At 58.5% G+C, this 14,705-nt stretch overlaps 3 protein-coding genes across 6 annotated transcripts; all 3 read left to right on the top strand.

Annotated features, from left to right (window-relative positions):
- Nucleotides 1-234: 234 nt before the first annotated feature.
- On the top strand, nt 235-2,332 carry C1QA (complement C1q A chain). Its single transcript, XM_069034772.1, has 3 exons — nt 235-312; nt 1,060-1,230; nt 1,360-2,332. The coding sequence occupies exons 2-3, from the start codon at nt 1,068-1,070 to the stop codon at nt 1,926-1,928; spliced, it is 732 nt and encodes a 243-aa protein (XP_068890873.1). The 5' UTR covers nt 235-312; nt 1,060-1,067; the 3' UTR covers nt 1,929-2,332.
- Nucleotides 2,333-3,443: 1,111 nt separating this feature from the next.
- On the top strand, nt 3,444-5,562 carry C1QC (complement C1q C chain). Its single transcript, XM_069034726.1, has 3 exons — nt 3,444-3,537; nt 4,187-4,376; nt 4,594-5,562. The coding sequence occupies exons 2-3, from the start codon at nt 4,196-4,198 to the stop codon at nt 5,148-5,150; spliced, it is 738 nt and encodes a 245-aa protein (XP_068890827.1). The 5' UTR covers nt 3,444-3,537; nt 4,187-4,195; the 3' UTR covers nt 5,151-5,562.
- A 968-nt stretch (nt 5,563-6,530) lies between these two features.
- C1QB (complement C1q B chain) lies at nt 6,531-8,934 on the top strand. 4 transcript variants are annotated; one of them, XM_069034732.1, is made up of 3 exons: nt 6,531-6,615; nt 7,770-7,929; nt 8,231-8,934. In XM_069034732.1, the coding sequence occupies exons 2-3, from the start codon at nt 7,770-7,772 to the stop codon at nt 8,797-8,799; spliced, it is 729 nt and encodes a 242-aa protein (XP_068890833.1). In that variant the 5' UTR covers nt 6,531-6,615; the 3' UTR covers nt 8,800-8,934. The 4 variants fall into 4 exon arrangements, with proteins under 4 accessions (XP_068890833.1, XP_068890834.1, XP_068890835.1 ...); XM_069034733.1 differs by having other exon boundaries at nt 6,537-6,615; nt 7,696-7,929; XM_069034734.1 differs by having other exon boundaries at nt 6,556-6,615; nt 7,682-7,929.
- Nucleotides 8,935-14,705: the final 5,771 nt, after the last annotated feature.

The raw sequence follows: 14,705 nt of genomic DNA, 5'->3' as shown, positions 1-14,705 counted from the left end.
TGTTGCTTTGTGCCCAGTCACCACCAGCTGTGGGGACTGTGCTGCTGGGCCACGCTGGGCACCCAGCAGTCCTGCACTCTTGCTGACCAGGCTGTTTCCAGTAAAGCCAGAGTCAGGCGTGGAAAGGGGAACAAGTTTCTTTCCTGTAGAGAGAAAGCGAAACTCATTACATCCCTTCTCCAGCCAGGCAAATCACAGCGCATGCAAGTTCATCCTTCCCACCCCTCTCCTCTTCCTCCCTACTCCCAGAGAAGAGCTTCCAGCAAACCGAGCTGCTGCTCACACTGCTCTGTCTTCAGCCCCTGCACCGAGGTAAGTCGCCACTAACAGCTGGGGACACTCTCCTCTCCTGCCACCGCTTTCCAGTCCTTGCTCCCTGTCCTCCTTCTTTCTTCACTGCCCCCTCCACAAGGGTTCAAAGTAGGAAAACAGGGAGAAGATGATGGCAGGGGAGAAGATAGGGAGCTGCAGGAATCTGTCCTTGTTCTGTGGTTGTGGACATCACTGGGCTCTGCAGGCTTGTCCCAGGCTGAGAACCTCAGGTTCTGGGATAGGTCGGTGTCCTCTCTCCCAGCTCTGCGTCTTGGAGGTTCTGATCCCATTTGCTGTTTTGCCCTTTCCTGTTTATCCCTGTTGTGTGTCTTTGCATCCTTTCCTCCCTTGTGCTCTCTATCCCATGGGACCACTGCCCCCCACAGCAGTGCTTCTGCCCCAAGACTGGAATAAACTTCCTCTACAGGCATATCAGGTGCCCCCACTCATGCCCAGGACATGTAGCAAAGGGTTTGTGTCATGCTCCACATCCTGGGCTTTTCAATCCCACAGCTCTGCCATGAGCATGCCAGAGGTTTTCAGTGACATCAGTGATTTCAGATCACACGAGGAAACAGTCTCAAAACTCTTCCAGCAAGTTATTTCCACCACTGCATGAGGTGTCTGCTTACTCATACTGGACAATGCAGTAGATCTGTGCATGCATCTGATGAGGGCACCTGCATATCTGTGACTAAGGTTCATCTGTGTGTTTGCCTCCATCCCCAATTCATCCCTGTGCTGCAGGAGGCAGGATGCAACCCGGATTTTTGCTGGCAGCCAGCGCCCTGGCAGCAGTGCTGGGCATGGCCCTGCTGGAGGATGGAGTGTGTAAGGCACCGGATGGCAAGAATGGCTCCCCTGGAGCCCCTGGCCGTGATGGGAGGCCAGGGCAGAAGGGTGATGTGGGAGAGCCAGGTAAGAGGAAGCCAGGGATGTTGGGTGCAGGGGGCCTGGAAGCCTCTTACAGGAGCATTCTGGGCTGTGGGAGCAGCTCAGGAGATGCCAGATGTGCATGAACTCCATCTCTTCCCCACTTGTCCCCAGGGAGACCAGCATCAAGCACAGGCACCAAGGGACCCAAAGGGGATACAGGCGAACCAGGGCTTCCTGGCTTCCCAGGCATGGTTGGCGCACCTGGCCTACCTGGCCCTAGGGGAGTGCCAGGGCCGCCAGGGATGCCGGGACAAAAAGGGACAGCTGGTGATATTTTGGAGCACCCGCGTCCTGCCTTCTCCGCCTCCAGGTTGTCACCCCCGCGCACAGGCACGACGGTGGTGTTTGACAGGATCATCACCAACCAGGAGAACTCCTACAGCCCCCGGACCGGGAAGTTCACCTGCAGCATTCCCGGGCTCTACTACTTCGCCTACCAGGTGGTGTCCAGCGGCGACCTGTGTCTGAGCATCACCAAGAACAGGCTGCGCGTGGTCAGCTTCTGCGACAACAACAGCCACGGCATCCTGCAGGTGAACTCGGGCAGCAGCGTGCTCAGCCTGGCCGTGGGTGACCAGGTGTCCCTGACCACCGACCCTGCCCGGGGCAGCTCCATTTACAGTGGCTCTGAGGCCGACAGCGTCTTCAGTGGGTTCCTGGTGTCCCCAGAGACAGCCTGAGGGACTCCCACAGCATTGTGGGGTGTCTGCCTGCCTGGCTGTTCCCCTGTGGGTGTGTGGGATGCTTTAGTGCCACAGCACATGGGGATGGTCCCAAATTGATGCGTCCTGTGCTTCCGCCAATGTCACAACTGGCCAAGCTGTGGGTCACCACTGCAGCAGTCACCACCACGCTGAGCCTTCCCGCACTGTCCTGGAGGCTGTGGACTCTCATCCCTTTCTCCTCCTGGGCATTCAAGCTCCACTCCCAGCTGTCATCAGCTGTGGGTCTTTGCTCCTGAGTGGGAAAATCACTGCCTGCCACTGCTTCTGCCCCACTAACCACTGCAAAAGCCTTCCTGGCACAGGGACACGTCCTGTCACATCCTCCCCATCAGTATAAATAAATGCTTCTCCTACCACTGCTCCTTGGGTTTTCTTTTCTACTCATGCATCTTCCCCAAACCATCAATATCCTGGACCCCTTCCCAAGCTTCCCAGGGAGAGAAATGATTCCAGCTTGTCCTTCAAAGGCAGAAGGACAGGAGGGAATGGAGTGTCCAATCAGAGCTGACACTTCCAGGGAGGAATAAGAAACCTCCGGGACAGGGCTATGTGTGTCCTTCTCTGCCGAGCCCAGGGCAGCTGTCCTGGAGGGGAAAACACAGGCAGCAGATGCTGCACCTCACCCACATGGTCCCGTGCTGGCACCCAAACTCTCCCAAGAAGACAAAAGGCAGCTGTGGTTCTCTGGCATTACAGCAAGGAGGGACAGGGACAATGGGGCACTGATGGGGTTGTGGTGTGATGGTGGTGGAGCTGTGAGGTTCCACCAGCTGTGAGCTGTTGGGGTGACATGAGAGGGAGGTACAGCAGGCTGGGCTGGTCAGGAAACATCAGATGCCATACCCTGGGACTGCTCCTCAGGGGAGCTGCTCCACAAACGCTGGGCACTCAAATATCCCTGTTCCTGGAGCAGCGAGGAGGAGGCTTGGTCACCTGTGAGGAGCAACACCCCAGTGAGGGACCTCGGGGCCTCACCGAGTCCAGCACCCAGCAGAGCTGGTGGGGCATGGGGAAAGGTGCAGATCAGAACCTCTCAAGGGGAAACATTCTCCAGTCCCATTTAGGGGTGCAGCATCTTCCATCAGAGCCAGGCAGTGACCTTGCAGCAGCCCTTCCGTGCCACAGGCATCTCCATCCTGCTGGAGTTGGCCCGAGGCTCTGCTCCCAAGCTGCCCTTCTGCTCAGAACCAAGGGAAGTTAGAGGCAAAGCAGGGGATTTGGGGGGGGGGCTACTCCCTGCAGTGGCTTGGGGGGTTGTGCCGCATCTCTTTGAGCTGTGTCCTACCTCTCTCCTTCCAGCCCTTTCTGTTGCAGTGGCACCAGTACAGGTTTCGCTGGACAGCCAAGAAAGCGCTGGCTCAGCAGAAACCATCGGGCGGGAGGATGTGAAATTTGGGTGGGAACAGCTGGGGGTTCTGTGTTCCCAAGGGCCCTTTGCCCTTTCCTAACTCTGTGACTTCCTCTGCGAGGGTGTCAGGGAGCCGCCCCACCGCGCTGTGCTGGCAGTGACCACGCAGCCAGCGGGACCAGCAGCACGGATTCCCTGCCCTGGTCCCCAGCAAAGGTAAGAGATGCTGCACTGCCCGTGTCTCGGGGGTGGGACTGGGGGTCCAGCAGCATGGCACGGTGCTGGAGAGGGGGAGAGTGGGAGGAGGACGTGGATGGGAGAGGAGGGGAGGAGGAGAGGAAGGAGACAGAGGCACCATCAAGCTGCACACAGGCTCCATGTTATGGAGACAGACTGCACCAGCTGATGGAAGGGTTGCTCCTGATGGACAGAGCCAGGACAGTCAGGCTGCTGCTGGAGGAGGAGGAAGCTGTGTGCCAGGAGCTCCAGCCTCAGTGCAGCACGGGGTGACGGTCTGCAGTGGCATGTGCATCTCCAGAGTTTGGGGACACTGGACTCGGAGGGCTGGGGCTGATCATGGGCTTGGGGCTGGCCATGGGTACCACAGACCTCATGGCTCCATCCAGACTGTAAGTCCAACCACCCTGTGCCATCAGGGGCTGCCCTGGGGTTGGAGATGAGCCCGGGGCCCATCTCCACATATCCACCTCCCCACTGCCCTGCAGTGGGAATGGGTGGGACATTGAGGACACACCCATGGCAGCCAGGTGTTCCTGCTGCATCCAGTCTCCTTTTCTCCATGTCCTGGAAGCCGCCCTGCCCTGGCCCCTCACTCCAGAACTTTCTTTCTCTTTCTGTGCTACAGAACACCAAAATGGAAAAGAGATTCTGGGAGCAGCTCTGTCTGGCTCTCACCCTCCTCCTCCTGAATCTGGGCTCTGCTGTGACTGCAAAAGACCCTCACAGCTGCTATGGAGCTCCAGGACTGCCAGGCATGCCGGGTATACCAGGCAGGGATGGCCGGGATGGGCTGAAGGGAGCCAAAGGGGAGCCAGGTGAGTGAGCAAGAAGGGAAACCACATGGGCTGTTGCAGGGGGACACTGAGTCCTCCATGGCTGGTCTGCCTTGGTTTGCAGGCTGTGGAGAGCATCCTCTGTGGTCAGGTGGAGAGAGGCAGCAGCACTCTCCTGCCCAAGGGAAGGGGCTAGAGAAGCCTCTCCCCACACCCTGCCATTGACACTGACTCCCTTTCACCCCTCACCACCCCACAGGTATCTCAGCTTCTTCTACACAGCTAGGGCCCAAGGGCATGAAAGGGGAACCAGGCTTCCCTGGACCTCCAGGCAAGCCTGGCCCCCCTGGGGCCCCTGGTCCAAGGGGAATCCCTGGGACTGTGGGCATAGCCGGGCCCCCAGGAATGCCAGGCAGCTCCAAACAGAAGCACCAGTCAGCGTTCTCAGTGACGAGGCAGACCAGCCAGTACCCCTTGAAGAACGTCCCCGTGGTTTTCAACACCGTCATCACCAACGCCAACCACGACTACGACACCACCACGGGCAAGTTCACCTGCAGGCTCCCCGGGGTCTACTACTTCGTCTTCCACAGCTCCCACACAGCCAACCTCTGCGTCATCCTGCACAAGAACCAGAGGAGGATGGCCAGCTTCTGCGACCACAAGACCAACACCATGCAGGTCAGCTCGGGGGGGACGCTGCTCCACCTGGCTGCTGCGGATGAGGTCTGGCTGGGAGTGAATGACTACAACGGCATGGTGGGCATCGCCAACTCCGACAGCATCTTCTCAGGGTTCCTGCTCTTCCCGGACTAGAGGATCAGCAGAGCCCACCCCAGCACCCCGACTGCTTCTACCTGCCCTGAACACACTGCTCACTGCTGGGCTCTTCCTGATGTTCCCAGTTTCTCTGCAGGGAGGGGGTCAATGCCAGCAGCCAGACCCACCCCCAGGGTCTGGGGGCTGAGCACTGGTAGCTGCTGCACAGGGGGAACAGGCACATCTGGATGCATCTGCATCCAGAGTGATGGTGCTGAGCTCCTGGTCCTGCTGGCACTGCCATGTGCATCCCCCTTGATAACCCCACATTACCTCAGAGGTCTCTCTGTGTTTCTCCCCTCCCCACCTGGGCTGCCCCAGGTTCAGCCAGGTGTCCTGGCACAGGCTGCAGCAACCCCTTTGCCATGACCTGGCTCTGGAAAGTGTCAATAAAACCTTCCCCAGTGCACCTGGTGCAGTGTGTTCTTTCCTCAATGTCCCACCTCTCTGTGGTGTGCACACGTGCATGTGACATCTGGCCATCTGCGTGGCATCAGTGTGTCCCTGAGCCTCACTGGCTGGGCCGTGCTCAGCATCAGAGACCATCACACCCCACCCACAGCCGGCTTTGCATGGGGGGTGGGACCCCTGGCTGCTGCAGGAACTGGATGGTCCTCATGCCCCCACACCACACCTACCAGGATGGCACCAAGACTCCTCCAAGCAGGGCCCTGATACTCCCCTTCCCTCCAAAGCAATCCAGCTCCACGGGGGCACAGACTGCAAAGGAAACTCCGGCACCATGGCTGGGATGTCCCCGGGGTTCTTACCAGGATGGGGCAGGGAAAGCACTCTGGCCTTCCTGAGCCAGACTAAAGAAGCTCATGGTTGTGGAGGCTGAAGAGCCCACCAAAACCCAACAGGGATTTCTCCTGATGTCACACACTTCAGGGTGGAACAGGAGGTCACCTCTCTGAACATCCTGTGCTTCGCCTCCACAAGGCAGTAGCCAGAGCAGGACTGGGAATGCTTTTCCCACAGGGTAAAATCATTTCCCATTCAGGAGAGTCAGGGGCAGGGACTCAAGGTGATGGATGCTGAGACCCTGCAGTAGCCCCTGGGCCTGCAGAGCTGGAAGTGTGTGGAGCAGCCTGAGGGGTGCTGGCTGAGTGCATGCACAATTCTGCAGCCCTGGTGGGTTACCCCAAACTCGTCTGGAGCTCCCAACAGCATTCCCCATAGCAAGCACCCCTGAGCAGGACCCTGCAGGGCAGAGCCGTGGCTGGAGGGGCTTGGGGTGCTATTTGGGGATGGCTTGTTCTGCTCAGCTGACAACAGCATCCGTGGAGGATATGAAACTGCCACAGAAAAAGGGCAGGAGCTAAAGATAAAAAGGGGATGTGTCCCAGATCCTTTCACAATAACCCTTGCAGAAAACTTCTGCTTCTCCTCGCGGGCATTTCCGAGCAGGACGCTGGTGTGTCCTGCTCCATCTCCCCACCGGAGCAACAAGGAGCCCAAGGTAAGAGAGCAAGACTGAGCCCAAGCTTTCCCCCGCAGGCAGGAGCACGTAGGGAGCCCAGCTCCAGCAGGGTGACAGTCACCTGCATTGCTGGCCCTTCCCTGTGGCCTGGGGCAGAAGAGAAACGGGGGGTGGAGGTGCTGGGCTGGGGGTGGTGGAGGTACCTGATGGGACCCTGACCCCGCCTGCTCCACCTGGAAGAAGGAAAACATAGAAGTAGAGATGGCAGAGTTCCAGAAGGGTGATCGGGGACTGAAAGGTGCATCAGTCTGAACGGTGCCCTGGGGGTGCTCTCCTGCTCTGAGAAGCTCTTGTCTTCCGATGGCCCTGGGCTGGGAGCCAGTGGATCAGTCCTTATACCTGCTGCACCCAAATCAGAGCAGCTGTGGCTGGAGAATCCAACTCACCAACCTTTTGTCCTGCTGGCACCAGAGCTTCAGCACTGGGAAAATCCACCTGAGGTAGGGGAGTTGTGGCTGGGTGATGTGATGTCCAGATACAGCCCCCAAATGCCCAGTGCTTGTCCACATGCACCCACACCAGGATCTGGGGGAAGGAGTTGGGCAGGGAGGGCAGGAAGAAGGTGAGTCCCCAGGGATGGAAGCCCAGATGACTGTCCCAGTAAGGCTTGTTAGATACAGAAATGCCTCTGGGATGGAGCAGCTGTGGGACAGGACACAGGGGGAGCCTGTGGGATGGAGGTTTGGGGGCTCATTGCCATTTTTAAGGACTAGTGCTGTCCCTCAGACATGCTGGTGGAAGGCAAGAGCCATTCCCTTGCAGATGACAAAACTGCTCTGGTGGGGGAAAGATTTTACCCTGCAAGTGTGGTCCTGAGATGGGATGGGAAATTTCTGCCCCAGGGGAGCAGCACGGCCACACTGGATATCAGATCTCTGAGATCTGATAATACTCACATACGTCCCAAATACTCACATGGCTGAAGCTGTGGGCACTTGTAAACTGGGCATTTAAGAATGACGAGAGACTGACAAGCCTTGCCTTGCCCAAGACTTCTGGTCTTTTGTTTTCCCTCCCTGATGGTACTACCCAGACATGCTTGCAGTCACCATTTTTCAGAGCAGCACAGAGTGCCTTCCCCAGCCCTCCCACCACCCAGGACAGCCCCCCGACACCATTCCGTGATCCCACAGATGTGGACCATGTGGGCCATGCTGATCTGCCTGGCTGGAGGGCAGCTTGCCAGTGCCACGCTCTGCAGGACCTACGGCACCGTCCCAGGCATCCCAGGATTGCCAGGGCAGCCTGGCAGCGATGGCAGGGATGGGGAGAATGGCCCAAAGGGTGAGCAAGGTAAGGAAGAGGCTGCAGGTGGGTAAAACATTGTCTTGTGAATGCCAAGAGCGGGGAAAGAGTGCCAGGCACATGGGCCTGGGAAAGCAACCCATTTCCACCAGTTCTTTGAGGTCAGGTGGGGGTGAAGGAGCATCCCAAGGAACCTGGGGAAGGAGGGGGATGACAGCAAGGTCTGTCACACCTGTTCAGCAGGGGTGTCCACTGACCCACACCCAGCACAGGTTTCCTTGCCTGTGGTCCCTCTGCAGACAAGTGGGGCTTGGCTGTGACCACAACAACTCTTCCTTCTCCTTCCTAGGACCTCCTGGCCAGGGTGGAGCAGAGAGAGGGGAGAAGGGAGACCCAGGACTACCGGGGCATCCTGGGAAGTTCGGTCCCATGGGCCCCCCAGGTCAAACTGGCTTACCAGGTAGCAGGGGAGCGCCTGGCCCCATGGGGGAGCCTGGTGACTACAAGGTCACCTTCAAGTCTGCGTTCTCCGCTGCCAGGAGCATCAGCTCCTACCCCCGCCGGGAGCAGCCTGTCCGCTTCGACCGCATCATCACCAACGAGAACGGGCACTACGAGAACCGCTACGGCCGCTTCACCTGCAGCGTGCCCGGCATCTACTACTTCACCTACCACGTCACCTCCCGGGGCAACCTGTGCCTCAACATCAAAAAGGGCCGGGGTGGCAGCAGGGGTGACAGGGTGGTGACCTTCTGTGACTTCGTGCACAGCAGTTTCCAGGTGACCACGGGTGGCGTGGTCCTCAAGATGGCCATGAACGAGTCTGTCTGGCTGGAGCCAACAGAGAAGAACTCCCTAGTGGGGCTGGAAGGGTCTGACAGCATCTTCTCTGGCTTCCTCATCTTCCCGGAGGCTTAGCCCACTGAGCTGTGTCTGCAGCCCACCTCTGCAGACCCTGTGGAGCTGAGGACTCCCCTGGAAACTCTTTGCTCCCAAACTGGTGCTCGAAGCACATTGCTGCCATTCTTGCACAATAAATGACAGCTCTTCGCACTATTGGTCTCTTTCTGTCTTGGATTTACCTTTTTCCTCCCAAATAATGCTCACATACCCAGGGCACTGGTTCTTGCCCCCTTGGATGCAGCCCAGGATTATTAGCATGTCATTACTGGTGAGCAGAGCCAGACAAGCCATGCAGTTCCTGCTGCAGACCAGGCCGAGGATCTCCCTCCAGAGACACCCAAAGGGTCCCAGCCCAGGGTTAGGAAAACATGGAGAAGCAGCTCAGCCTTTAGCAGGGGGTAGGACAAATGACATAGTGGGAAAATTTGGGCCATGGGGTACTGGTGGTGTGTAGGGACATGCTGGAGATGGTGCTGTACTGGAGAGTCCTGACAGTGGCAGGGTCTGGGGACACCAACCTCTCTTGGACATTTTTTTGGGGTGGTGGTGACAGAAATACCCACAGAAGATTGTCAAAGCTTGTGACAAGGTGGGGCGGGTGAGCGTGGGCAACTGGATGCCATGATGGGGTGTGGAGGACACCCCCATTACAGCCTCCAAACCCCAGCACAGAACCGACACGTCCCAGAGCACAGCCGAGCCCTCCCAGACTGCTCCTGATCAATGGCAGAGCTGTGGACCCAGGGATGTCCAGAGGAATTAAAGCTGAGGAGCCCAAGGACACCCCTGGCCCCGGGGCAGGTGACAACCCAGCATTGCACCTGCGTGGGTGGGTTGCCTGCAGCCCCCAGCCCAGCCCGTGGGGGTGGACATGGGGCATTCAGGAATTTTTCTGGCAATCTGGGATTTTAAAGGGTCTGGATGGAAAGGATGATGATAAAAGGTCTTGGGGAGGTGAGTGTGTTATGGACAGAATTTTACGGAGCATCACCCCTGAGCTCTCCGGGTTTGCTCGTGCGTCCAGGCCCCCCAGCTCCGGGCTGCTCAGCTGTCCGTGCCCCAGCGCAGGACAGTGTCCGGGGCGCTTTGCCGGCAGGTGGCACTGGAGACTGGCTCAGCCCTCACCTGGCAGCGGCAGCAGCCTCGCTCCCCCGTCCGGGCGGGCACAGCTCCGGCGCCGGGCAGCACGAGGGGCTCAGCTGTGCCCACAAGGTCTGGGAGGAGGCAGCGGGCAGGATTAGCCCGGTTCTGTCTGCTGCTCCTCTTCCTCACCACCTCGGAGCTTTATCCTTCGTGCGGCACAATCTGTGGCTTCTGTCCCCCGGGGTGCAGCCGCCCGTGTCCGCAGCCTTTGCTGCTCTCGGAAGGACTGAGCAGAGGCGTTGGGTGTCGCATTCTGAAGTTCCCCCGCTGCCGGAACACTGGATGGCCTTTACAGTGCAGCCACCAAAGCCACGGTGTTTCACAGCTGGACATGCAGCACCACAAATAAAACTGAGTTGGGAAAGGCAGGTGGAGGAAAAGAGCAGGTGTTTGACCCGCAAAACAGGGCTGGTAACACACACTGGCTGAGCCTCCTGAACCCTCAGCAGGTAGGAGACACTGTACCAAGGGGCAGGGATACACTGGAGGTCAGGGCTGCCATTCCAAGAGCTCTGAAGGGCTGGAAAATGAGCTGATGGAAGCCCACTGATATTTGATGGAGGCAAATGCAAAGTTCTTTTTCTGGCATGGGACAACCCCATGTGCGAGGCACTGGCAGCAGAAAGCTCTGCAGGAAGGGACCTGGGATGTTGCTGGACACCAAGGAGAAGCTTTCTGCCTTTCCAGGTAATGGATATAATAATTTTTGATTTTTGAAAAGGTGTAAAGCTGGTGTTATTTTTAAAATTGATGTCTGACCTAACACCAGTACGAGCCGAAGGGGTTCTGGGGGCTTGGCTGTGCCTGGGGAAAGTCAGAGGGCAGTGCAGGTACCAGGGGTTGTAAGTGCAGCTCACAGTGCTTACACAGCTGGGAAACAGAGGTACAGAGGGAATTGCTTCCCAAAGATGCAGAGGGAATCGCCACCTACAGGTGCAGAGGTGCAGAAGGCACTGCTGCCTAAAAGTGAAGAGGGAATTGTTGCCCAGAGGTGCAGAGGGCATCGTTTCATCCCACGAGTCTCAGCCAGCACCCAGCAATGCCACCTCTGGCAGTGGCTCCATGAGATGGCAGCTGCCTGCTCCCCATCAGCTGCCACTAAGCACACCCGCTTGGGTATCCAAAATGGATGAGGAAAGGGGCCCAGAATGTGCTGGGACTGGTGTTGGTCCATGCAAGACCACCCTTCAGTTCTTCCCAGGCAGCTTGGGGTGGGCAGCACGTTCCTGACCCTGTAGGAAGCCCCAAAGCCCCAGCCTGCACCCCCTCAGCTGCAGGGGCCCCCTCCTCTCAAGCTGTTACAGCACTCACTGAGGCCAGAGCCAAAATGTCCCTTCCCGTGGGACCCCGCACAGGAGCTGGGACTGCTTCCTCCTGTGTGCAGCAATCAGTCCCTCTGCCAGACCCCTGTGCTGCTCAGGGCCATGCTGGGAAAAATCAAAGCACCTGGGTGGTTGGGTGCTGTGCTGGCAGTCCCACCTGTCCTGCCTGGTGCTCCCAGGAGTAGCAGGACCAACCCAACCCAGCCCTGCTTCTGAACCTCCTGCCCTGCTCTTTGGCCCAGGATTCATTATTCCATGGAAACAGAGCAATCTTGGAACAACACAACCATTAACAGGAGAGCTGGAGAGAAACCCATGCAGGGTCAAGTGCTGTGGGTGGTAAGGGTGGGTCAGGGCAGTTCCATGGTCACTGTCACTCAGGAAAGGGCCAATTTGTATATTTAATTAATTCCTTACACCTTCCCCATGGGTGCCTGAGCCCAGTGCTTCAACCTGGCATGGCTGCACCTGGGAATAAACCTGCGGGGTCTGTCCTCACCCAGGATGGACAGAGCTGGTCTGGGGCTCTGGGTGCGCTCCTGCTTGTGCTGTGTGTGCGCACTCACCCCTCTGTGCACACTCACCCTGTCTGCACCCACCCTGTGCACATTCCTCCTGCCCTGTGCATGCTGCCCCTGCTCTGCGTGTGCTCCACAGCTGTCCCCTGACATGCACATTCTGCTCCTCGTCGCTCCCTTTGTGGTTTATTTTCAGGGCAGCTGCAGTCCCTCCCCAGGGCCCAGCCATGGCCCTTCCTTCACCAGGCGGTGCTGTGACCCTCACCTGTGGTGTCAGGCCACCACCGAGGGCTGGGCTGTGCCCAGGCCAAGGCCACCAGATGCTCAGCAGATGCTGAAGTTGGGGCAGGAGGTGTTTCAAGGTGACTTTAGCAGTTTTAGGGATGTCAGTGTTTTGCTGAGAAGCCAGGGGGTGCTTTGGTCTGTCGGTGCTGGAGGCCACTGGGGGGGACAGAGAGCAAACCAGGAGCACAGCTGTGGGCAGAGACACCAACAGAGCTGGCGGGTGGTTAAAATAAAATCTTCCTGCTCCCAGGCACAGAGCAATAGGGATCAGCAAGAAAATCACATGGAGCTTTCTCCTGCATTATCTAACTGAGGGTTTGGAGGTTTTCTCTGTGCCAAAGCTCCAGTCTCAGCATAAGCAGGACTCTGGCAGATCTGATATGGTAGAAAATGGGTGTGCCTGTCAGTATTTGTGGAAATTAAGCTGAGCTGGAGGAATGAAAGCATGACCATTCTGTTTGTCAGTGAGGCGGAGCCAGGGATGTCAGTGCCACGGTCTGCTCTAACACTACCAGCAAACACCACGGAGTTGCCGAGGTGTTGATCTGTTTGCACTGAGCCCAGGAGTTCCCAGTACCTGCAAACCAAGGAAGAGCCCTTCCTAAACCATCCTTGCCTGGCCTTGGTCCTTGCTGACAGCACCAGCCAGGCTGCCCAACAGGGCCTCCTGGATCAGCCTCCCATGCCAGCCCCTCCAAACAGCCCTTCTCCCATGTAGCTCATGATGCTGCTCCTCGATGTAGGGAGGCTTTTCCCTTGGCAGCAGCTCCCTCCTGAGCAGCCCTCGAGCATTTCCTTCCCTTCAGCCTCCCAGCTCTGAGCCACAGTTGCTGCTGCCAGGCTGGTGGCTGCTCTCCACAGTCACCTCTGCTCTTGGGCCAGGCTGTGCAGTGAAATACTGGGGGATTTTTTTGTGTTCTTCCTTCCCTCCCCTTCTCCAAACCATAATAACATGCAGGAGCCGCATGGGAATCCCTGCGTGGGTTCAGTGCTGTGCCAAGATGCTGGAATGCTTTGGGCAGGGGCATTACTGGGACAGGGCACTGGGTTGTGCTTGCTGGGATGTCACAGGCACCAACGGGATGCAGCAGCACCAACGCAGCTTTGGTGGATACTGAAGTCACACACGGTGGCTTCACCGTCAGCAGGGTGGGAGCTCCCTGCATGGATCCCCTGGGTGCACTGGTTCCACTGGAGGGCGATCCCAACCCCAGGGAAGCTCCTGTGGAGTTTAATACAACAGAAACCAGTCTGGGACGGGGAAGGGAGTTGAGACACCAGCTCCAAATCTCACTTCAGGGCTGCTGGTAAGTTTGTTTCCCCCACCCTCACCCAGGCTTGCATTTGAATTTGAATGGGAAGGAGCAATTGCTTCTTTTGCCTGGAGCAACACAGCCTGGCTTGTCTCCCACTTAGAGCTGCGCAGGGAATTCCTTCTTTTCCTGGCCCTCTGCAGGGACCGGGAGCCGGGAGGCTCTGCGCTGGCTGGCCACCAAGGAGTTAAATCCCAGGCCTTTTTTTTCTGCTCTGCCTCCTTATGAGGAACAGCCTTCGCGGGGCTGCAGAAAGGCTCTTTCTTTCCCCAGCAGATCTCTGGGAATGAAAAGTCTGTGTTCCAGATATTAAATTACTCATAAAATAGTTGGCGTGTCCCCGAGGCGGCTCCGCACCCCCCCAGCCCCCGCCGCCGCTCTGACGGGCTGCTGATGTGCATCTGCATGTCACCTCCTGCTACAAGGTCAATCTCTCCAATTTAAAGCAGCAGCGTTGGAAAGCAAACCAGATTTCAGCCGGAATTAGCTTCAAATGGAGCATTCAGGGGACTCGTGCTGGGAGGGGAGCGCAGGAGAGGAAAGACCACAGAACCGGGGTGGGGTGGGGGTGATCCTGCGGCTGCAGCCCCCCGTGGTGGGGCACCCCACGCACTCCGGGCTCGATCGAGGGGCTGGGATGCTCCCAGGGCTGGACCAGGGGGGCAGAGATGCTCCCGGGGCTGGATCCGGAGGCGTAGGGATGCTGCCTGGGGATGATCCCCGGGAATGCAGCCAGGGGATGCTGCCGGGGATTCCTAATGCTGCGGAGAGGGGTGGGTGCGGGCGGAGGTGGGAGGAAGGGCTCAATCCCTCCTTTCGCAGCTTTGGCAGCCTGGGCAGGTGCCCGTGGGTGTCAGGGAGCCCCCCCCGGACAGTCCCCCTGGCCCCCCGGACCCGCGCGGTCACCGGTGACCTACAATCGGCGCGGTGCGAGGCGGGGCGGCAGGGCCGACGTTTCCATGGGGATGTGCGGGATGAGAAGCCTGGCCTGGTTCAGCTCCAGGCACAGATCGCCTGGACGTCGGGGCTCGGCTCCTTCCGCTCCGCTTCCCGCTGCCTCCCGCCCTCCTGCGCCCGGCGCCGAGCGGCTTCTCCCCGATGCCGCCCTGGCGCAGCGGCGGGAGGGGATACGGGAGGGGATGCAGGAGAGGCTGCGGGAGGCACGGATGGGAGCACGGCCTGGGCCGGCCTGGCCCCGTGCATGTCCTTAACCCCTTGAGGGATGCACCGCAATGAACTCAGGTTTGTCCCTCACCCATTGAGACCAGGAGCCATGCGGGATTCTCTGCCGCGCTGAGGATCCTCTGTCACTCCGGGAACGCTCTGCCATGATGGGGATG

The sequence above is a fragment of the Aphelocoma coerulescens genome, chromosome 21 (assembly GCF_041296385.1).
Source record: "Aphelocoma coerulescens isolate FSJ_1873_10779 chromosome 21, UR_Acoe_1.0, whole genome shotgun sequence".
Lineage (NCBI taxonomy): Eukaryota > Metazoa > Chordata > Aves > Passeriformes > Corvidae > Aphelocoma > Aphelocoma coerulescens.
This window is presented reverse-complemented; position numbering and strand designations above follow the sequence as displayed.